The 25,703-nt window shown below is 30.8% G+C and overlaps 2 protein-coding genes and 1 non-coding gene across 3 annotated transcripts; 1 reads left to right on the forward strand and 2 right to left on the reverse strand.

Moving 5' to 3' along the window:
• The first annotated feature begins 494 nt into the window (after positions 1-494).
• On the forward strand, positions 495-598 carry LOC125827225 (U6 spliceosomal RNA). The gene has a single exon (XR_007442976.1). It is a non-coding gene; the product is annotated as a U6 spliceosomal RNA (small nuclear RNA).
• A 707-nt stretch (positions 599-1,305) lies between these two features.
• On the reverse strand, positions 1,306-8,705 carry LOC125826921 (acetylornithine deacetylase-like). Its single transcript, XM_049506274.1, has 10 exons — positions 8,318-8,705; positions 7,714-7,958; positions 7,525-7,633; positions 3,626-3,764; positions 3,477-3,534; positions 3,384-3,401; positions 3,090-3,212; positions 2,778-2,931; positions 2,662-2,695; positions 1,306-1,608 (listed from the first exon to the last, which is right to left on the reverse strand). Exons 1-10 carry the CDS (start codon positions 8,648-8,650, stop codon positions 1,505-1,507), a joined length of 1,317 nt encoding a protein of 438 aa, XP_049362231.1. The 5' UTR covers positions 8,651-8,705; the 3' UTR covers positions 1,306-1,504.
• Positions 8,706-18,882: 10,177 nt separating this feature from the next.
• Positions 18,883-19,704, reverse strand: LOC125826939 (zinc finger protein 10-like). Its single transcript, XM_049506290.1, has one exon. The coding sequence runs from the start codon at positions 19,702-19,704 to the stop codon at positions 18,883-18,885; it is 822 nt and encodes a 273-aa protein (XP_049362247.1).
• Positions 19,705-25,703: the final 5,999 nt, after the last annotated feature.

Raw genomic sequence — 25,703 nt, forward strand, 5'->3', positions numbered from 1 at the left:
TGTATCATTTCATAAATCATATTCTAATGATTAGATTATATTGAGATACAATTAGTAATGTTTTTCTAATACAAATAAAAGAAATATATATTTGGCAATATGTTCCACTTTTTGATGTTCTTAATTTCACCATCCATGATTAAGATCTTGATTTTGGAGAAAAATGGAGATTGATTTAAGTGATATATTCCTTTTTTAAATATTACCTCCCCAAATTTTCTTATTTCTGTTATTAAATAATTGTATTCTTTCAAATCAAACAAATAAAAAAAAATACATAAATCAAATACATAACAAATTAAAATATTGACATTTTAAATAAATATTAAAAATGTGGCTAAGAAATCTTATTAAATATCAAAATATTGACATTTTGAAAATTTTCCCAAAAAATTAATTAGACAAAAACATAACTACAGGCAAGCTATGACATTTTAGGGAGTGGGAATTGCCAGAAGTCCATTTTTTGGATACAGTATGAGCCCTTATACAACACTTATGATTTAGACGTCCAATAAAATTGGAACGATACAGAGAAAATTAGAATGACCCCTACGCAAGGATAACATGCACAAATCAAAAAATGGTCCAATTTTTATTTATTTAGAAATGTGACTCAAAAGAATGGAATGTTATCCGCGTCACCAGGGTGAACATAACGTACAGGGGTTAAAAGCCATTTGACGGTAACAAAAAGGGTCGACTCAATACTCTTGTACGGTCACTCAGCTAATAGTGATTATCATCTCAGAAAAGTAAGAACTTTTAAATTTCTTAAACCACCTTTGTAGAGAAAATGAACACTTGGAAAGTGTGACAAGAAGCAGAGTCAAGATTTCAAGTGATTATTTTCTGCAGCTAAGAGTAGACGTTCTACAAGATGCATCTTTTCACAAAGTTACTTCTCTTGTCCAAAAGACGCATACAATTTTGAATCACTCAAAAGTAAAACTAACAAAGGATTCCATTATGTTTTTCTTGAAACAAGAGTCATGTAGAGTAGCAATGGTTTTGATTTCTCAATCTCTGTCTAGTATGCGGAAAGCAAGCAGAAATGTTTGTATATCTCATCAATCTGGTGGTTCTAAGTGAAGGGTTGTGGAATCAAAACCTGCAATAACCAGCCTAACACAAGTGAATCTCAGCTGAAACAATGTCTAGAAGCTACTCGACAATGGTAAAAGCAAATTGGATGTTAAGGACAAAATAGAGCAAACTAGTTCACAGATTCTGAACGCGCAATACACCAATCTAGGTGGCTATAGGAAGACTAATGACAAACAAATGATACTGTAATGCTGGGGATTTACTTTTAACAAGTTACAATTGACTTCAAATATAAGTTAAAAGGTCATTTCAAGTATTTAGATTAGTCACAGATTCAACAAAGAACAAGCACTATTATAGCAGGAGTCATCAGCAAAGAGATCTACTTTTCATGTATTATATCGAAAACCTAATTCTGTCAACCAGTCTCTGAATTGTGATGTAATCAAACCTCAGATCAATCTTCCAACTGTGCGATGATGCTTGCAAAGACCCGGTAACCTTGGCACATGTCAGACAGTAGACAGTATTCATTCTTTGCATGGTATGTAGCCATTAAGCCTGCATTTCAAAAAGTTCACATTCGAACAGAAGTTTATTAGACTCAATTAATAACAAGAAAGAAGAATTAGACAATATTAACAAGGAAATGAATTACACAGAATAATTTTAAGCAAATGCAACTGTAACAAAGTAAGAAAATATGTTACAGATATCGATAAAAACATCTTCAGACAACCATTCCAGTTAGAAATATTATAATACATGCCGACAATCTATGAAGGGTCTTAGCTATAGGCTGAACAGAGCTCCGCTAATGAGTTGGAGTAGGGATTTTATACATGGAAATGATGTACACATATTCATGCTAATGACACCTCGATTCTATGAGCTGAAGATACCTTGGTTCTTTGTGACGCAGTTCAGAATATGTAAGGCACTGGAGGGTGATTTTTGAAGCTATATCTGGTATAAAAATGGTAAAAAGTCACATCTTCCCAATCAATAATACTCTGGACGTACAAGGGAGCTTGCCAAGCATATATTCGGTTTATCCATCAGGAGCTAAATCCAAATCTAAAAGGATGTGACAAGAGATGGTGCAAATTTTGAGAAGCTCTCCAGCTAGAAAAAAACAGTTTTGGCAATTTCTCTTTTGAGGAAAGAGAAACTTTGACTAACAATAGGCCGTGCATCACCAACTCAGGATATCCTTATACCCAATGCTAAAAAAGGTGAAGAGAAAGGTCAAAACAGACGAAAGGGATAAGGAATATGTTAAAATGCACCCGTCTCCTTCATAGTTAGGCATGCAGTTCAGACAATATTTGCACTCCTACTTTTTAATCATTGAACATTTACTACTCAAGCTTATCAACACCAACTAATACTCAATTGGAAGTTTGAAATTGTGGTTCAAAACAGAAAAAGTCAGAAGGATTAGTCACACAAGCTTGCGTCCAAGTTGATGATTGCAACTGGCAAGTAATGTTTTCATTGTATATCTAGAAACATAACCAGTCCTGATAGTATTGTCTTTCATTCAGAAATCACTAAATTTAACTCTAACAAAGGAAACAGAGAATGATGAAACTACAAAAACAGAAATTGTACCGTAGCCAGAAGTTTGAACATCAAAACCCTCATCCTGCCAACAAATAATGAATAAGATATTGCAAAGTTGAGATTTGAGAAGACCAAACAAGTAAATTTGAAAAAAAGTTATGCACCTGTAGATCTCTTATCAATGGCAAAGTACCGGTTATAGAATATGGTTTTACATGCCCAACTTCCTCTTTGGTAGCTTTGCATAGTACATGAAATCCCCGAGAATTGAGATCACAAGCAACTCCAGACGAAGCTTCGTCGAAACTTATAGTGATTCTGGTGGGGATTAAAGTGGAAAATTAATTACTAATGAAAAGTTAGAAGAAAAAAATGGTGAGATGAACTATGGAAGAGTTTACTTGATCTCTAGTTTTTATGGAAAATTCCCAGTAATCATCTGATTTCTCATCTTTTCAAAGAGGAGTATAGCGTACCTTCCCCTTAAGTTCTCATCTGGCAGAACATATTTTGAAACAGGGCCTCGACCATCAAGTTTTTCAATGTTGGCATTCAAGTCATCAACATATTCTTGTAATTTCTTCATAGCATCTGATACACTGAACAAAGATGCATTGTTAGAATTCCTACTATTTTCAAGAGATTCGGCTGTTCATTTCCTGTTTTGAAACAGAAGCTCAAAATTATTGATTTTGCAGAGATTGAAAAATGCCACATACAAAGAGAGACGTAACTAAAATTCCAGATAAAAAAAAGAACAAAACACATACTTGTAAAATGGAGTCAACCTGCAAAGAAACAGATGTGATTAGATATCATCATTTGATGAAAGATCTCAAGGAGGCTTTGAAGTAGAAACTTACCTAACATCTCCAGAAACAGTGCACTCACCAGGAATTTGGTTGATTCCACCCCCAGGATCTGCGTGAGCGAATAATTTAGCACATAAAAACAACTGGAGAAAATAAGCTCAAAATTTTCAAATTCATCCTACTAAGACTTGAGAACTTACAAAACCACTGAGTTGGTTTCATGGTCGATGGTGTAGCAAATTCATAGACTTGTTCTTTAGGATGCGCTGGGAAATCTCTATAGAAGCGGGACTGAATTTCTTTGAGTGCTTCCATAGCAAGCTCCAGAGGATTGATAGCCTAACCATTTGCCATAAATGTCGTACAAAGTTACAAACACATTGGAGTATTAAAAGGTTTCAACAAAGAGAAAGGTATCCATGTTTACTGTTTTCCAGAACATAAAGTTGTATTGATCCAAGGAGGTTTCGTGAGTAAAATAGATATGCTAGAGGGAGAAAGGTAGCTCTCCCTTCTCTCTAGTTCAAACTCAACTGAAGAGCCTCTGTTTTTGGTCAATCATTCAACTCTAGTGATTGAGTAAATAATACTTAGTCAGTGCATTAATGGATAGCAGAATATATTTTCATTGCAGGTCACAAGTCTTATGACATCACAGAGAGCCAGTCCAAGTAAGAATTCAGAAACTTGGTATGAGTGGGTCGAGCACAGAGATAAACTCAACTAGCAGATTGAATATTACCAGAAACTTGCTTCTCTGGTTGTGTCAATTACTCTACTTGGCTTCCATAGGCCATGGTACCAGACTCGGGAAAATGGAAGTTCAAAGGAACAAGCATATGCATATTTCTACTCCTAGAAGTTAAACAAATATAGGAGGTTCCTTAGTTTTGTGGTATTACAAGGGTCCAGATGATCATCCCTCTTACTTCAAGAAAATGATAGCGGATGGGATGATCTAGCAAATAAACTGAAAAATTCATGGATAACGGCTATTCACTTCCATCAGAGCCTGATTTCCCAAATTGCAGAGCACATATGCTGATGCTGTAAAGAAGAGCAGGTGGCTTTCTAAAGAGCCCAAGCATAGTCATGTACAGTAGGACAGCATAACAAAAATCAGAGAATCACTGATCCATGAGAAGAGGACCTTCTGGGAAGATGCATTGTAGGTAGATTTGATGGTGAGGCTATCATAGGTACCAACAAGTTCAGATGTGAGCAGATGGGTACATACAATTGGCACTCTCCACCAGGAATTCAAGTTTATGAAAGGAGTGGATGTCAATTTCTTTTCCTCCAGAAAGAGATGCCGATCACTTCTATAGGAAATGGGAAAAAACTCATTTGAAACTCAAGTTTCAGACATCTGGGCGTGCTCCGATAGAATTTGAACGTGAATGGGTGTACAATGCCTTTCTTTTTATTGGTGGATTAGGTTACATGGTCTTCCACTCCATTTATCCTCAAAAGACATAATGAAGGCAATTGGGGGAATATAACAACAGAGTCAGATAGGCCCGAATCAGAGTTAGAGAATGCAAAAATTGTTCACTCTATTCCTTTTTTCTGCACTTCAAAAGTTAATTTGAATGCAAAAACTAAATGTGGGAGGAGCAGTTGTTAAAGAAAGGTGAAAGCGCAATTGTTGAGCTTATTGTGTTTTTTGAGAATGTTGTCATGTGAATTAAAGCAAAAAAAATTGTTGTCTTGAGGTCTAAAAAAAGGGAAAAGCAACAAAGAAAGTTGACACACATTTTTAATCAACCAAGGAAAATTGTGAAAAGGGTTAGAGAAAGGTTGTTGTGCTTAAGCGTTACAGTACTTGACTCACTCTTATCTATATGTATCACGAAGCCAACATTATAACCTTGAAAAAGTCCTATATGATTCCAATTTAAAGACTTCTATATTAGTAGAGAGCCATATTATAGATAAGCTTATAGAAAATTTCAATAACATGAGGTACTTCTTTGTTGAGAATATACATATATACAATGGCGGATCTAGAATTTTCATCCAGGGGGTTCAAAATATATATGAAGTAAACGTGCGAAAATTACAGGATAACTAAAAAGAGCGGCACAGTGAAGGACAACACTAATTTTAACTCTCATTGTCATGTCCCGTTTAACATTTTTACTACATTGAGACCTTTCTAAAATTTGTTGTGCTTTTTCTTCCCTTCCACTTTGCAATGTTCAACTTTTTCTGAATTAATTTCCTTTCTTTTTTTTTGGTTTCCCGCCCGGTGTCCGGTACCCACATTGGAGCCCAACTAAATTCGGATTCACGCCGGGAAGTCCCACATTGGGGAGTAAAGCGCTCCCTAACAAAGGTGACTCTGTACCCAAGGGGGCTCGAACCCGAGACCTCTTGATTAAAGATGAAAATTTCCTTTCACTCATATGTTATCTTTGAAATTAATATTTTTCTTCAAAAACAGTTTTGGAATCTTGGTCAAGCACAAATAGAACTCTAATATTAACAAAAAAAAATAATCAAATTGATTAGTCAAACACAAATTATTAATATACAAAAATACTTTGATAAAAAGTAATTTTCATACTATCAAATTTTAGAAATTTAGTCAATCACACTATTAGTTTTATTATTTTAGCTTTTAAACATATTTATTAGTAGTACCTAATTTTTATTTTATATTATATTCTTCATAAAATAATATAGAATTTTACACATAATTTATACAAATATTATTGATGAAACAATTAATAAAAACAATCAAATGTTAATTAATTATTAATTCTCATCCCGAGTACAGTTGAAAGCAACGTGTATTAACTATTAAATAACTCCTAGTACAGTTGAAAGTTCAACTGCCCTAAGGAAAGCCATATAAAAAATGATTGCGCACTAAAGAGAATCGAACACGCGATCATGGACATATTTCTGAACCCCCAGACCACTGAGCTAAGATTCTTTGTTGTGCTAAGGGGGTTCATTTTGTTATATATAACCATAAATATCGAATCTGACCTTACAAGTACAGTGTAATTTTTCCGACGCGGGAGTTTGGGTGAACCCCCAGCCGCCAAGGTAGATCCGCCCATATATATATATATATATATATATATATATATATATATATTGTGGAACATTGTGACTTCATGTGAGACAAACTTCAGATAAAGAAACATTGTGATTCAGTTTTTAATAGGTGAACATGAGTATATTTAGAGGTTGTTTAGATTTGTGGGTTGTCTTAGTTGATTCTTGTTTACTTAAAGTTGCATAATTTTGCTTAAAGTGTTCCTCTACTATGTTATTTGTTTCCTTTGCTCAAGAACGAGCAAATATTTAAGTGTGGGAGAATTTGATGCATATAAAGTATTCATAATAATTAACAATACAATGTTTGCATATAAACCAATGCTCAAATACCACATTTTCTGATAAAACTTACAGGAAGAATTACTAGAGAAGACAAAAAGAAGGAAGAATAAAGAAAAAAATGAAGTGAATAAATAAAAGAAGAAAAAAACACACGTGTCGTAGGAAAGCCTTTATGCATCTAGCTTCTACCCCACAGATTCTTCTAAAAGAACAACAGCCTGATGCATCTAAGCTTCTATCCCCTGATGCATCTAGGAGAACAAGAGCCCAATGGATCTATGCATTTAGGCAGTCACCCACAAATGCATTTGGACTTTCAGTTCTATAAATAGAGTAGTAAGATTGGCGGAATAATCATAACAACTCTGAATCTTCTGTCAACATTCTTTTATAGAACAATTTTCCTCTAATTAACAGGTACTTCAAAATGGCAGATTAACATTCATAACAGTGGAGATAAAAGGAGCTGATGAAAGTAATACCAGCATAAGCCATGATGTTTCTTTTGTTTTACAAAAGAAATTTGGTAACAAAGAGAATGCCAGGATTTGTCACACAGATAAAATCAACATAATACTGTAATCTTGTGCAAACAAATTCCTGTATGGATCATACTTTTTCTTCTCCAATTTCATAATCTTTTATACTGCAATGGAACCTCTTGTTAAAATAACAAGATGGGGCATTAAGTATAAAAATAAGTTTGACGAGCTTGGATGTCAAACAGTAGAAAGAAAAAGAGTACCTTGTGGGGTAGACCACTGTGGAAAAGTTTTCCGGTTACATGAAGTTTCCACGGTATACTGCCACCAGTACCAATGCATGGTTGTTTATCTGCTGTGTCAATCCAGAATCTATATAGAGAAATCAACAATACAAATAAACTCACTATGTCTCTGCAATGAAACTTGATACCAAGCATACAGTTACTTACAGAGGGCCTTGCTTTAACTTATCAAGCAATCCATCCTTCACTAATGCATCCACACCAACCCCAGGGATAGATGAGTTCTCTTCACTGGCTATGAAAACAGCAACCACCGTGGATTTCAACTGTGGCTTTGTCTCCCCAAGCCGTCTCATAAGCTCGGATACAAGAGCCACGTGACCTAAACAATCAGTAGTTCCACGTCCTCGAAGTTTATCACCATCGATGCTCAATGAAAAGGGATCAAATTCCTGAATACAGAATTGTTTTACCGTTGTATGAGAGATCATTATCATTGCCGACTTATAAAGGAGCATAATTTACAAAAAAATAACTTCTCAAATTTTGAACTTTGATGTTATGCTTTCTCTCTACACTTTAGTCAAGATTCTAATACTTTCTTCCACCACTATAAGCATAATGCTTGAGCCAGATCAACACCAACAAACTCCCCTATTAGGTATCCACTCAAACACCAACATATAAAAATAAAGCAAAGCAGCACAAATTTTACCACCCTAAGCAACAAAAAAAAAAAAAAAAGCAACCAACTTTACATAGTAAATTCAAAATATCAAAAAGGGGTAACAAAATAATTGCATTTACATACCCAATCATCAGGGTTGGCAGTGACAACATCCATATGCATTCCAACAAAAGACAAGATTTTTCCGGGCTGAGTACCCGGGTACTCCACAATAAGATTACCCCTATTAGGCTTATAAGTAACATGATTGATGATCAGTGGTCCGCCGCCGGTGGTGGTGCTATAAGGAAGAAGTGTATCAAGAACGTGATTCACAATCCTGTCTTCCTCCGGGATAAGCTCCGGCGGATTGTTCTGTACATATTTAGACTCGCCGATCAGTTTCCCCAAAAGGGTTACGAATGAATCCTTGTTTAGATCGCCCAAAATCTGCTTTACAGAAGCTGAAGTAGCCATTGTAGTAGTGAGGTGATGCCTTATTTTCGGAATAAAGCAAACCTAGGGGAAGAATTTTGACGTTTTAACAAGTCCTATTTTTCATTAGTTATAACTAGTACCCAATTGACTTTATTAATCCATCTTGTTCATATGTAAATGGAATCCCTCAGTTTCTTTTTATTTTGGCCTACTTTTTTGGATATTTCATTTTAATTTTTCATAGCAAATTAAAAGATTCTTTTTAAGTTTCTTTGTATAATTCTTAGTATTAATTACAGTAACAGCATTTCTCGTATAGTCCAATAAATAGGATTTGGAAATAATAAAGTATACGCAAATTTGCCCTCTACTTCTAGAGAGACTTAGCAGAGTAATACTATAACAAAATAATATTACAATCAACTACACGAAACAACATATAATAACCAGAAATCAAAGAATAGGAAACAAGAGTAATACTACAACAAATAGAATGAAAAGCAAGTCAATGAACTCCTACCTATTACTAGTATGGACACCCTCCTGCCTAACCCTCTAACCCTGCTCCGTAACCTCCACACTTTCTCATTTAAGGTTGTGTTCTCAATGAGTTGTAACTGCATTATATCTTATTTAATCACCTATCTCCAATACTTTTTTGATCTATCTCTACCTCTCCTTAATCCATCAATAACCAGCCTCTCACATCTCCACACTGGGGCATTCGTGTCTCTCCTCATCACATGTCTAAACCATCTCAATCTCGTTTTTCGCATCTTATCTTTCACCAAAATCACTTTTACCTTATCTCGTATATCTTCATTTTTAATCATATCTCTTCTAGTATATCTACATATCTATCGAAGCATCCTCACCTCCGCCACTAATTTTAGTTTATGAATGTGAGAGTTCTTAATCGACCAACACTTCGCCTCATATAACATAACTAGTCTAACCATCACTTTGTAAAACTGGCCTTTAAATTTTGGTGGCTTTTAAGATATGTAGTATTAACTAACTACATAAAATTGAGGTAGCCAGCTTTATAAGTTTAAAGTATCATTAATATAATTAGTTTAATTAAATACACCTCTCATTGAGGGTGTTCACAGTTTGGGAAAAAATCAAATCAAACCGATATTTGACTTAGTTTGATTTTAAAATTTTAAAATTGATAATAGTTGCTTTTTTTTATTTTACTAAATAAAAAAATTGAGTCAATAATTATACACATAAATTTAATAATTATTTGAATATACAATATTATTTTTTCATAAATAATTATAAGTATTTAATACATTTTAATCATTAATTTGATTCTAGTCTACTTCATTCACATGCTGTACAATATTTTTAAATTAAGTCTAGTTGTCTATATATGTTATGGTGCATTGTCGATTTTTATTTTTTATTTTACTAAACATCAATTTATTCTTCTATGGCTTGCCTCTTTATTTTTTTATTTTTTTAAGGGATGAGCGAATATTAGACATGTAAAGTGGAGAAACTTCTACAATTATGCAAATTAAATATGTGAAAACTTTATAATAGTGTTAAAAATGAGCAACTTTCACATATAGCAAACATAAAAAACATATTTGTATTTTATAGCTATAGTTTGTATAATTGCGCTTCATAATAAATTTTATGTTTGCTATAGAGTTTTTGATTTGTATAATTCGCTAGATACATCCAATTTTATACAAATTGTTCAGTTTTGTATAAATTCATTTATACATTGTAATTTGTATAATAAAATTTGTATTTATATAATTATAAGTGTATAGGACGAAAATATATGTATTTGTATTTGTATATACATTTTTCTCTCGCTTTATACAAACACAAACGCATTTTATACATTTTATACCTAAATGTATAAAATTGGCTAATTGTATACCGAAAATGGCTAATTGTATACCAAATCAGATGGCAAAAAAATGGGATGTTTGTTGCGAATTAAAAATAAAATAAACTATGGCTATAGCATTTAATTTGAATTAATAGTTTGCTATTTCATACAATTTTCCCGTTAAAAATAATAGAAGATTCGGATACATGCATCTTGTGACAGTAAAGAGGATTTGTTGAAATAATTGTCTCATTATCAATTTATCATTAGCTAGTTATAAATCTAAAAATCGAACCAAATTGATGGTTTCTGTTTTATTTGGTTTGATGTGGTTTTAGAAATTTAAAAATCGACTAAGTTGATTTGATTTAGGTTTTAATAAAATAATTCATTCAAATCAAATCATAAACATCCTATCTCTAATTAAAGTTTTTTATATGGGTGTATTAAGTCAACATGAGTCAAGTAATATGAAACGAAAAGAATATTTAATTTGCATGCACACTTTAAGAAATGCAATCACTCCTACAAATTTAGAAATATTTTCATTAAATCATTTTAATTAAATAATATTTTTTTACTATATATAATTTCTTGAGCTTTTATAAAAAAAATACAATAAACTATTGAACATACAAACCTAGTTTTGGAAAGATGTCTCAAATACACTTTCTTCTTCTTCTTCCTAAGAAATTAACAACATTACATTATAGTGCAAATACTTGAGTGCATATATAATAGAACAATTTTAAAACATCTTTTTCAGTATATTTTCCTAATAACTAGTTCTAATATATTCCATTTGATTCATTTTTTATTATATATAGGAGTTAAAAAGGTAGTAATAAATAGGAGAAGACTATTAGAAAAAAATATTTTAAACATATGAAAATTGTTATGAATGATATTGGGCTTGGGCCGAATGAGAGTAATGGGCCGAAAAATTAATATCTTGGACACTGGGTTAATGGCTTTAGCCTTTAGATGGTGTAAATAGGTTACTTATTAATATCACAATTTCACAATGCTAGAGTATTAAAGGTATGCCAATATTGTTGTGAAAAGTCTGTTTGCTCTCATCTTAGGATCCATTCGATATGAAATCATAATTTAAAATTATGATATAAAGTTGAATTGTTTGAACATGCAATTTGGATTTCTTAAATTATATTTTTTTATTAAAAAAATAAATAAATCACAAGTTGTGAAAACTATTCTAAGTTTTTTTTTTTTTTCAAATTCTTATCCATAATTCTACTTGTCTAATTTTTTAAGTTTCTATGCCTTCTAATTTCATCTTTTGGTATATAAATTGATTGGTGTTATTTTCCTCATTAATATCACTTTCCAGTAGCATGAATTTCCCCTCACATTTGTGTTGATCTTTGTTGAAGTTCAATTGCATTCTACTTCATTTGTTTTAATTTATATGACTTAATTAGATTGAACATAAAAAAAAATTAAAAAGACTTTTGACATTTATAATATAATAAAGTGCTATAATTGTCTGATCTTATATCTGAAGCACACACAATCTGTTGATATTTTTTAACAGATTGGAGTAAATTTATTTGCATGTTTATGATATGTAGCCCTCCTCATTTTCTCTCTTCTACTATTGCAAATGTGTTGATATTAAAAATTTACTGACCCAACTTATTCAAATTTTCTCTTGTCGAACTCGAAATCCCTGAATATATATAGTAGTACAATTCAATTATTATTTTGTCATAGAATTTTGAATTATATACCATTATCAACTATTTAAAAAAAAAAGGAAATCTAATTATGATATTGTGTTTGGAAGAAGTGTCACTGTTCCAGGCTTGCAACATTCATTGTTAATTTGTTTTATGGAAAATTACATTATTACAGTAAGAGAAAAGAAAAATAAAATAAAGGTGTTTATACTAGTGTCCAGTATGCAGCAGGCAGGGGTATCGGATAAGTTGAGGTGGCCATATTTGCAATGATTACAACTCTTTTAATTATATTGATATCCTAGCCCATACATTTGAACACGACTTCACCTACTTTTTCAATTCTTCACTCCACCCTAGTGGATAAATTTGGGATAATGTGTAAAATAAATAGTTCAGATAAGAAAAAAAGAAGAATTATCAAACTGATAGTTGATTTAGTTAACTTTATTGATCTTTTAATACACAAATAATGATATAATTTGAGTAGGAAATAGGAATAACTGATAGTTACATAATAAAATTTATGAAAAAGTAATATTTAATTTAATTGTATTTTTGACTATTGACTCTATATTTTTTTTGACTTACATTAACTACCCTTGAGTTCCACTAGCCCATTCTAGGGGTATGCAAAAACCAGTTTAAGTGAATCGAAAGAAACACTATTGATCATCAGTCTTGAGTTAGTGGGGTTTAAACGATTTTATAATATTTTTTAGGGAAAATTTTCAAAATGTCAATATTTTAGCATTTAATGGACCCTCTTATCAATATTTATTAAAAATGTTAATATTTTAGTTTGTTATTGTTCTGATTTATGTATTTCTTTTTGTTTGTTTGTTTGATTTGAAAGAATACAATTATTTAATAATAGAAAGGAGAAAATCATGGATAGAATATTTTAAAAAAAGGAACATATCACTTAAAATTCTCATCAGTTACAATTTCAAAAGTAATTGATTGTATTCATTTCAATATGTATGAATTATGATATGTGTATTTGTATTCATTGTGGTTTTCATGTTTGGATTTGTATAATGACATTTGTATTTCTTTATTAGTTTGTATTCATTCCAATAGGTATACCAAATTTATTTGTAGTTATTAAGAAACATATTTGTATCCATATACTTATGTAAACTCGTGTTCATTCAGAAAAGATACAACATTGATTTGTATATTTTTCAAAAACATATATTCTTTCTTAAAATTCCAACAAAAATTGTATTCAATCATCAAAAACATACAAATTTACAATCAAAATTTGTATTTAAAAAAAAGTATTTCTTATTTGTTATGTATTCCAAAAATATATTGTATTCAAAGTTTATTTTATAGAACATCTACTAAATCAAATTCCAAATTATTTTGTATTCCAAGCATCCAACATACAAAAAAAAGTCAATAATTATTTTTTAACTTTGAAATATGGCTGATGATTCTGTACTTGCATTTCCTTTGGGTCCTTCTGCATGTGAGAAAGATGCAAAAATACTTCAATTCCTTGAAAAGATAACTAGAATTGTTGATGTCGTCCAACAAAGTGTCTTAGATGAGATATTGATCTGAAACTCCCAAATTGAATACCTCAGTGACTGTCTAACCTTTAAATTCAATATTCAGATAGTAACTTATGAAGATCTTCAGATCCAAAATATAAAATACGTTCCAGATCCATTTTTGAATCACTTTTTCAATAGCCATTTTCGAAGCACTTCTAAACAAATTAAAGATTCAGCAGTTAATGAATACCCGATCGTTTTTGTATTTCACCAACAATCTCAAAGTTCAACGAAATCAATCCAATTCACTTCGAAATCTCAATCGATTATTTCAAAATTTTCTTCCCTAATGGAAACAATTGCAAATCAGTCGGATTCACTTTGACAAAGGTTGAAAATCTTTTGAATGATTTCCGAGATTTTTTAGAAAAATGGAGGAATTTGATTTAAAAAAGGCAAGGTTTAAATTAGTTAAGGATATGGAATAATGGAAGAAATTGTGAGAGAGAAAAAGAGAAAGGATAGAATTTTAGTAAAAAATTGAGAGAGAGAAAAGTGGTAATGGGGTCTTTGTTTTTAACTTTCACATGTAATGAAGTAAAAAAATTGGGCAAATTTGAGAAATAAAAGGAAGGTAAATAAATTATATTAGGATACATTTTCTTTGCTAAAATATTGACATTTTGATATTTTTAATAATTATTTTAAAGTGTAGATGCTTTTAATAATTATGTTAGTGATTTTGACTAGTTAGCTAATTTATCTTATTTTTTATTAGGTTATTGGTTTGATTTTTTATTTTATAATTTTGGTTAATGGTTAAATCAATCGATAACCCAATAAAATTATTTTAAAATTACTAGTTTATTCTATCCTATTTTCTGATTTTAAGTATTAGTAGGCAACACAAACTACTTTTTGCCTCTTTATTACGATACCTTCTCTCTTTTGGACACAAGTATCTTCTTTCTTTTCAATTTTAGATTTGATTCGGACAAAGACAAATATTTGATGTTGTTTTTGCAATTTATCGCCTTATCTTAAACAAAAGTGATCCATGTAGATAAATTTGTGTTGCACTTCTAGTCTTGCTATTATTTCTATTTTATGAACATTGATTATTTGAGCATTCTCTTATTGATTAAATCAAAAATAAAAAATCGAACCGCTAAGGGCAAAAAATCAATAATAAATATCTTATTGGTATGATTATTGATTTAGCATATTCACAAATCAAATCAATAATACATAAAATCAAATTAAACCTCCCGATGCACACCCCCAACTCCCCCCATCCCCTACCCCCAACCAAAACTAAACCAAAACCTATAGCTGTTCTCTTTCTGAAGTAACTAGCTAGATCTGTCAATTTACAGTACAATCTCTCTGGGACCAAACTTTTTTTTTTTTTTTAACTCACAAAGATACTCCTTATAAGCTCTTTTTACGTTTCCAAATCTTTGTCCTATATTTGTCAGTAAAAAAAAAATACTAGGGTTTTGTATTGTGAAGTTGTTTTCTAAGATTATTTTGTTATCTTTTCTTACTTTTCATCCTCCAAAGTTATGTACGTGTCGTTTAAAAAATAAATACCTATGGTGGACATGCACTGAATTCAATAATATTTTTGTAAGCTGAATGAACCATCTCATTCACCTTAAGAAAAAATTAATTAATGAACCTACATGTGTTGTGGTGTAGTGGTACGATTGTTTCACCCTTAACATGAAGGGCTCGTTTGGTGTGAGGTATAATAACAAATAGTCCCGGGATTAAATTATAGTACCGCTTATTTTGTTGTTTGGTTGGCAAGTTCGGGATAACTTATCCCGGGATTAATAATTAGTACCGGGATAAGTTATCCCTCTCCTTGGGTGGTATAGTAATCCCGGGATAACTTATCCCGGGATAAAATAGGTAAATGACAAAAATGTCTCTTTCAACCCTTTTGTTATATCACTTTTTACATTAATGAAGGGCATTTTTGTAAACAAATAAATTGTTCTTAAAATTTATTATTTTGAATACAACAAACCAAACACTCAATAAAAAATAATCCCAACACAACTTATCCCATCATAACTAATCCCAACATAACTTATCCCAACATAACTTATCCCATCATAACTCATTTTCAAACCAAACGACCCCGAAGTCTCAAGTTCGAGCCTTGGGATGGAGAAACTCATGTTGGGAGCGTCAGTAGTACCCTTGGATGGACCCGGCTATTCACGATTAGAATTTAATCAGAGCTTCAATGTAGACTCCGAACACCGAACCAGAAACCAAAACATATTAATTAATGAGAGGTTGATGAGAAATTGATATTGATAGTGGAGGAAGGAAAAAAAAAGAAAGAAGAGGGGACCAAATTAAAACATGCATGTAAATGTTCTGTCCTGCAAAAGTATACTTATTAAAATCATGCAGTGCAGGCCCTATATATACATATATATGTTGTGATATCTCTTTAGCTAGATGGTCCTAAATGGCTCAGAATACTCTGTTGAATTTTGCTTACAAAGATTTGTGTTTGTGGGGGTCCAAGTCAATGGTGAGTTACTACTTTTTAAAAAAAAAAATTGAACACACAAACTACAAAGTACTGAACTACTATATGAATGAGGCAGTTCCTATGAAATTTTTGGACCACCTAAGTTATTAGTTGATTGTGTAGGTAAGTTTATTTTGAGGTACATAGCTACTATTTTCTCAACTGTAAATCTAAAAGGCAACAATTCAGTATCTAGTTTAAGCTAGCATTTGATCATAGATTTTAACTTATGTTTGATCATAATTTTGGAAAATATATTTCACTCTTCAAAAAAAAAAATGGAACATGATTTAACTCATAAGTTCTAAAAATTATTTAAAATATTCATAAATTTGACACAAAATTATCGTTTTTAGAATGAACTAGATGTATAGTACATTATCCAAAAATCATAACACGATATTTTAATAAAAATACAAATGATACAATTACCAACTACATAATTTGTTAAAATATAATTAGTTACGAAGATCCATCAATGCAAACAAATGAGTAAATAATAATAATAATAATAATAATAATAATAATAATAATAACTAGTTATTCTTTAATATATTAATCTTCTTACGTTCTACGAACAACCCTTTAACGAGAATACACTAAATGAGGGGTTAGGTAGATAGCATTCAGGGGTGGTTACTAGCCGAATAGATAGGGCGAATATAGATAGTATTCAGCTACTTGTCATATCTATGGTCCTAATTAATTTCATGATAAACTACCCAGCTATCGATGGGTTGAATTAAATTTGAGTGAATTAGAATTAACTGAGTTAATAGATGATTGAACTCTGGACACGTCTAAAGGTTTCCTGGATTGAAATGAGTTCAGTCAAAATTGATTAATTAAACAATAGGTTGCAATCCAACCGACCAACTTTTTTACAAGTTTTAATATCTTTATTTGTTTTCTTATAATTTGTTTAATTATTTAATAAAACAAATCTTTTATTATGACTTTATATAACATGTAAAAAAAGTTTTTTTTAAAATATTTTGATAGAATTTTGCATAGATCAAATCAAGCCAACTTTTAAATGAGCCAAATTGAACATATCATACTTATAAACTAAATTAATAAATAACCAGGTTATTAATTAACTCACCAAAATAAACGAATTGTACATATCATATTTTCATAGACTACTTTTGCCACCGTGATCATAGTTAATTTGTATTGGTGGACAGTGGCCATAACTCTAAAAGCAGAATAGGAGGACGATGGCCTAGGTTTGTTAATGAATCTAGAAGCATATTGACTTTCAAAGCAAAAGAGTCTATTGTCAACAATGCAACTTGACAAGTTGTGCGATATATATTTGAAAGCCCCAAACTAATTAATTCATTATTTTCAACTTTATAAATGCCTATACTTTTTATTACATTCATCATAAACATCCACTTAGGGGCACTCACCTGATCGACGTACCATAAGAATGTCCGCATGTACCAAATTAGCCCCTAGTGCTTTGATCTGGTGTTAAAGTGTATCGTGTGATGTATGGATTAGGTGCATACCATAGTTATTACTTTGACATAGATAAAAGCTTGATATCGAATGGAAAAAAGTAGAGAGATGGATCATCCATCGAGTTTTGAACCGTGCCAAAAGGTTTGTATGACTAATTCACTGCAAACAAAAACATAAGGGTGTATGAAAAGTAAGGCCAAACATAGAAGAGGAAAAGAAACAAAGGGCATATAATACCAAATTTGGTAAAAGAAAAAAGAAAAGTATATACTCAAAAATACTTCCCAAAATAATTATTGGTCTAGGAGTTCAAGACTAAAGTTGACAATTCTTTCCAACTTCGTATATATATATATATGCCCTTAAACACTAAAGAAGTACTCTTCTTTTAATAGTACTCAATTCTAAAAAAGTATTACTAAAAATATTTTTACCGTCTCAAAATAAGTGACATTTTTACCTTTTTATTTTGTTTAAAATAAGTGGTGTTTTATATAATCAAGAAAAAATCAATGATGTTTTTCTAATTTTACCTGCCTTTATTTACATAATAAAAAACGGTTAAAGAGTAAATTACATTTTTTAAAAAGGTACGTATTTATTAAAGGTAAGTTAGCACAAACAAAACATACATCTTACATTTTAAGAATGAGTAGTTTGCTTAAGGAGTGTGCTCAACTTAAAAGCATCATCTATTTTGAAACAAAGTTTATTGTTTATGTTAATGGGCGTAAAATAAAATTTAAAACGATAGTTAAAATAGGACGGAGTGAGTATATATTGATGAGAGACAACATAAATGCAGCAATAAAGAGTGGTAACATGACAGATATAATAATCCCCACGGAAATATATGTTGTCTTTAGAAATGAGCAAACTAGAAAATGACACTGCACTGCAAAGCTCTTTTTTACAGTCTAGCTCGCACTCCAACCCTAGCCAAATTACTTTTTATTATTATCACATTTAACCCTTCATTTCTCTTAAATTTACAACTTGCTCTTTTCTTCTATTTCTTCTGGCCTATTCACTCAATTTGCTTCAATTAATGGAGTATATATATATATATATATTGCAATTCACACAAAACAAATTAATCAATCCATATATATAAAAAGGAAATTTGAGTCTAGGGAAATTAATTAATTAACCACAACATGTTGTATATGATCGATATTCGACTTGTGTGTTCATGGTGAAGATGTTGTTGTTGTTGATGATGATGATCTCCATCCTAGTCGAAGCTCGAGATCAAGTTCATCTTCAATGAGTGAATCCCTCTTGTTGCAACCATAATCATGGTTGTTATTATTGTCATCATCATTACTAGTGTTAGATGATGTGTTGATGCTTGGATTAGGCTTATTTATTGGGAAGTTTAGAGATGTAGGAGGAGGGTATGGAGTATTTGGAGACATCAAATTGTTATTTGTTGGATATGGTGAGATTGAGAGATTAAGAGTAGAAGATGATGAATTGTTATTCATAGTACAAGATTTTCTTGATGTGGGGTTATTGAAGATATGAGTGTTACTAGGGTTAGGCAAGGAGTATAAAAGACAAAGTCCACCATTTGTGACAAATTCTTGAGTTGGAATTAGGAGGGTGGAATTAGAATTTTGTGAAGAAATGTGGTTGTGGTTGTGGATGCTATTTGAAGCATATTGTGGTGGAGCTTGGTGGAGCCTAGCACGGTCGCGACGATGAACATTCATGTGTCCACCTAGGGCTTGAGCTGACCGGAATTCTCTCCGACAAAAGGTGCAAGTATATGACCTTGGTGGCCAAGTGGTGCCCATGGCATTGCCTGTGTCTTCCTCAAATGCTCTAACTTCCCATGAATCATCGTCATCCTGAATTACTTGCTTAGCGTTCCACATCCAACAGTCAGTGACAGAGACAGGATTCAATAGTGGTTGGGGCGATGACAATTGTTGTTGGTTATGTTGTTCTTGGGATTGAGCCAATTTTTGGAGTTGAGTTGAAGACAGAATCCCAAGTTCAGCAGCCATAATACACAAATAGTATTTTTATATATAGGGTGATAAGAGTTATGATGTGGAAGAAATGATGAAAAGGGTTAAATAGAGGATGGGCTTATGAGTGAGGTAAAATAGAGACAAATTAAAAACCCTAGCTACACTGAAGATATCTACAATGTTTCTAAGTACATAGTTGGAATTTAGTAATCAAGACAAAGATTAGAAGATTTAATAAATTTTTGCACTTGATTAATTAATAATTAGTTACTCTAATCTTTAATTTGTAGAATACTTGGTCTTTAACGTCCTTCATTTTTTATCATTTATTCTCTGCTTCTGGAAGGGATAAGTTCACACTAAACAATAAAAGAATGGAAGGTGATAACAATATGAACATCCAAACAAACTATGTATATATGCACTTATAAGAGACGGATTCAAAATTTGAAATGTACAGATTTCCATAACGACTTCAAGTTAATAGATATTTAGTAAAATTCTTTAAAATATATAACGAGTTTGAACGAAAAGCTATGAAATCATAAGCAGCTTTCTAGATCCGCCCCGAATAATTTACTTGACTCTTGACTCATGTGCTAGCTATTGATTTTGACCAGGAGGAAATTAAAGGAATTTATTGGATTAACCGAAATGATGTTAATTAAATTGTAATTAAGTCTTTGTCATGGAATGAAATCTTTACACATTTTATGATGTGACCTGGTCTAAATTTTTAGGACAAGATACATAGGGCTTGTTTGAGAAACAACTCACTTTGCTTTATTTGTCTACTGCCATTTAACTGTCATTAATATCTCATTTTGCACGAACCAATTATATTTAAATACATATTTGTCAATTTCATTGTCAAATAAAGACAGACACCCCCCCAAAAAAATTAAAAAATAAATGCTTCCTTCTCTTGTTCCACTTGTACATTCTTATGAAAATGTTATTTACTGGTAAAGTTAGAAATATGAATTATATTACATTTAATAACATTTAATATATGGTGTCGATCGCTCATGTTATTAATTAAAGCAGAGAAAGATGTCTCGTTGAGGTTTATTCCTTTTGATTTAAAGTTCAAAATAAATATCAGATGTTTGAGGAACTTCAGTAGGTGTTACGTGCAAAAATTAGGGCCATCAAATGATTTATTTTTTGGACATGATAGGATAAGACTAAGATCTGAATAATTTTTTTAAAAAATAGTCTAGCAGATATATTGTGTCTATATCGTAATGTACGTTATACCTTGGCGAATCTCACATCGAAAAGGAAGAGGGAGTGACAAGCCAATATACACATTTTTAAACTTGATATGACTATATACAAATTAAATGACAAATCTATGAATTATATATATATTGGGCGAAAACGGACAAAATGTTTATCATGGACCTTGCCATAGGCAGAATGTTAGTGTCATCCAACAATTCCTCTATCAACACAAGCTACATACAACATGTTATTCATGGGAATTGAACTCACGATCATGGCTCTGATATCACTTATCAGGATAAAATGTTTATACCATCATACCAAAAGCTATAATTGATATAACAAAGACACAACTTTATTCTTAATTAAATTCATCAAACAAATGTCATGTTCAGCCATAATTTTAACCCGAATCATCCCTGACCATCACCTGGGCCTCGCCATAAGCAAGATGTTTAATTACATTAACCAACATTTCTCATGATTCGAACCTAAAACCTTAGTCTAAGTATGATGGATGTCATCCATCAAACTACCATCCTCTGTGGTACAATTTCTAGTTTTCTAAAATCAAAAGTATTTTAAATTTAATTTTCTGATTAAATTGATAAATTAAAAGAACCGAAAGGGATTAAGTAGCAATAAGTAATTAATAAATTCACATTTTATGTCTTTTGGATTTGAAATGGTATCAAATCGATCGTTACTAGTAAATTACCAGCTTTGATATTATCGTGTTACATGTACGTATTTAAAACAGCCATTCTTTAGTGTCATGTTTTATTCTTTTCATATATTTTGCTTCAATTTTTCTTACCAAGGACCTAAGTAAATACAAAACTGTCATCAATCAATTCATCCGTGTGTCAAATACTCAAAATTATCAAACTTAATTCGGATGTTTGACATTCGTAAGTGTGATCGAGTTGATTGAACATATAATCTTCTAAATGAGAGATCTCATATTCAAAATTGACCTCTTATACATGTTTCAATCGAGCTCATCACACAAATCTTATCTAATTATTATACTGAAGCAAAATTTTCTTTATACAAATCTGAAAGATGGATGTGTTAACAACTTTATAGTTAAGTACTACAATTATATCATAAACTTTTTCTTTCTTATTTTATCCCTTATGTTGTTTGCTTCCCAATTGTCCATATTGTATAAATAACATTATTTGTAAATTACAGTATCCTTAAAATGTTTGTACTAGCAATTAAAAAATGGAAAAATAATCCGTACTTAATTAGCTGTCCACTTCGATGAAATGAAAAAAAGAAGAAGATAATATACGAGATTAAATTAATCGCTGTCTTAATTGATGAAATTTCATAGATATTTACATCTTGTGTTTGGCCTAGGAGAAATAAATTACTAAATAATACTCCAATAATCTTACTTAGATACCTTGTTTACATCGTTTCAACATGCTGCCAGGTTCCTAGGTTGCAGCTAGCTACCTAGTAAAATATATTACTGTATTATTTTTAATCAATTATCATCACGTACTGGTTGTTGTGTAGTACCAATTTATTTTATTTTTTTCGAAAACAAGATATTTTATATATGCACAATCCTCGACTTAAACAAATTTTAATGTGTAATTTATTGTACTTACTTCGACATAAATACGTACTTTCCTTTTTAGCCTTTAGTTTCTAGTAAGTACCAAAGTTTCGTTATCAATACTATATAAATTGTGATTGCTTTTATAATTAATTTTAACAAAAGTCAAATTTGTACACTATTAGAACTTTTTTTCATCACGAATCTATGAGAAATTTATGCTATAAAATATATTTTTTTCACCCAATTTCCATTGAATCAACTTACTGTGAAAACGCAGGATGTGAAACAGATTCCATTGAAATATTGAGAATAGTCACTCAATATTTTTTTCTCACTAACTCAATTAAAATATCTATAAAATAAACTACCGAATATTTTTTAGTGTAAAATAATTATTTTTTGAAAATGATATATCATATCGATAAAATTTGTTCAATGCATTTAGAATAGCAATAAGCAATAGTAATACATATGTAAGTAAGTATAACGAAGTTAACATGAATATATGATAGACACAATTAGTTGGATCTTGATATTATCGATTCAACTATGGAATCATGAATTATTTATTCTTCAAAATTCCAATGGTAATAGCTCCCTAATAGACTGGATTAATATGTAAATCTAGGGGTAGCAAAATTAATTCGAAACATGTGACCCACTTATTTATTGGTTTAGTCTATTTTGATTTGTCTAATTTGGCATATTTTAAAATTGAGCTATGTAATATCCCCCTCCTGAATTTCTAATGAGCGCTAAATGAGGCCTTATTTGATGCGAATTCGAACTACTTAGACTTCAATGCAGGGGCAGAGCTACAATGTGTCAAGGGTGTCCAATTGGACACTTTTCGTCGGAAAATTACACGGTATATATAGGTAAAATTCTATGTAATAAGAGTATATTTAATATTTTGGACACTCAGAAATCAAGATTGTGGTGTAGCTCAGTGGGTGAAATCGCTTAGCGAAATTTGTCTGCCTGTGTGCGAGTTTGCAGGATCGATTCCACGTCACTCACTCAAGTTTTCTATGAAATTTGATATTATTTATTAACAATTGTTATTTTATTTATTAACAATTCTTACATATTTTTATGATCTTTTTATATGATATTTTTATTTTTACACATAAGAGATCATAATTATTTTCTTTTATGCAATTAGTAAGTGATCAAGAGATTTAATTTTCTCATAAACTTTTTTTTTTTTATAAAAAAGTATCAATAGCAAATTAAATTCTTCCCCGGGGTATCTTTTTGACTTTCTTTTTTGACTTTACATTAAATTTTGTAGGTAAAACTTACAAAAAAATTACAACTCTACCAAAATCAAAAAGCAAAAATGTTCCACTATTTTTAATTTTATTTTTAAATCTCGTTTGATTTTGCTCTACCTTCTTTGTATCTCTTTGTTATTATCGTTGTCGCCAGATACTATTATAATATTAAAGACTAACAGTGGTTTCTTTCTGGGATAAACTTTCTTCCCTCTTTCTCTTTTTTTGCGTCGTTCATTCGCTTCATATTAAATTAAATATGAACTCATTAGAGCTAAGTATTATACATTTTAATTTTAAAAAAATTGGTGTACTCATTTGTAAAAAAGGAATAATTACTTACTCAATGTTTGGACACCCTTCGTAAAAATTCTGGCTAAGCCACTGCTTCAATGTGGATATTGAAATCGGGTGGAAAATAAAAAATATATTATTGGTAATATACACCGGAAAAGCTACTAATTAGACATACATCTATACCATGTATATACTAACTCTATCTATACTTTCATATAATTACCTAAAATTCCACTATTTAAAAAATTTCTATTGTATCCTAAAAAAATAACCTAGAGCAATTGTGTATAATTTATGCCTCAATTCACATCTTCAATCATAATCAACACACTCTTTCTCCTTCAATCTCTCATCCCATATGGATCTCTCTGATCTATCTCTTCCTTCTCCCCCACGATCTTCTTCGTGAAGCCATAAAAGATTAAATCGAAAATCAAGCAATGAACTTGTGTAATCCAAGCAATACATATGATTTTACCGGTGTATTTGATGTAAATTTTTATGTATTTGCAAGGTATACACATGTATAGGTTAAGAGTTTATGAATAGGGCAAACAATAACTTTGATTGTGTATTTTTTATTATATGTATCTGTAATTATACATATACTCAAGTATGTATAAGTTGTATCTGATAAATTGTACATGTATCCCAAATACATGATTCATTATATGAGATATCGTGAGATACTCCAAAGTTGTTTCACATGTGATTTCCTCCTTAAACTATGCATTTTAGTTACATTTCTTATTTAAATACACTTAAGTATACATGTAACTGATTAACATGTCCATGTACAATATGTATCTGAGGTGCGAATTATGATAGTATTCTCACAATATAACAAACTCACAAAAAGAAAAATAATTAGCTACTAAAGTAGTGAAATTTGTATTGTTTACCATATACATAATAAGTCATTTGGTTTGGGCTTTAGTTGAAGCCCAATACATTACTTTGTGTCGATTAATGTATTATTACAAGGGGAAAATTATTGGGTTAAAAGTTGCTAATTGTATACAACTTTTTACTTCTGTGTCAATTCCTCCACATATGTAGCCGTTCGGCATTAATTAAAGATATTCGTTTAGTTCAACTAACTCTAATAACAAGTTATAGCTGATAAAATAGCACATTTCTTACATAAAGAAGATATTGAGTAAACTATGTATCAATAATATATATTTTTGTATATATAATGTATAATTATGTATTAGAGATGTATATAGATCCATAAATATTGTTTATACATTGCAATAATTCATCTTCCTCAATCAGTTGATTTTTTTCAATCCTTACCAACTTAAATCTCCTCTAAACAGTCCCAAATTATATATATATAGACACACACATTAAATCAGAGTGTGGGTGGAGGGAGAAAAACAAAAGGAAATAAAGTCATATCTAGTATTGTTTAAAGGAACTCGTATCTAAAATTTAGAGTTGTTTAAAGGAGATCTAAGTTTGTTGGGATTTTAAAAATAAAGTCAGCCTGCAAAGTATAAGTTACTTTGTATAAACAAGGTAGATGAATATATATGCATCTCCGATACATAGTTATATATATATATACACACACAATATCGTTACATTTTATTTTTACATATGACCTTTTTTTTGTTGAAGAACTTTTTGTTACCCGTACAGTTAAGTAA

The sequence above is a fragment of the Solanum verrucosum genome, unplaced genomic scaffold (assembly GCF_900185275.1).
Source record: "Solanum verrucosum unplaced genomic scaffold, falcon-dt-bn FXZP01000060.1, whole genome shotgun sequence".
Taxonomy (NCBI): Eukaryota; Viridiplantae; Streptophyta; class Magnoliopsida; order Solanales; family Solanaceae; genus Solanum; species Solanum verrucosum.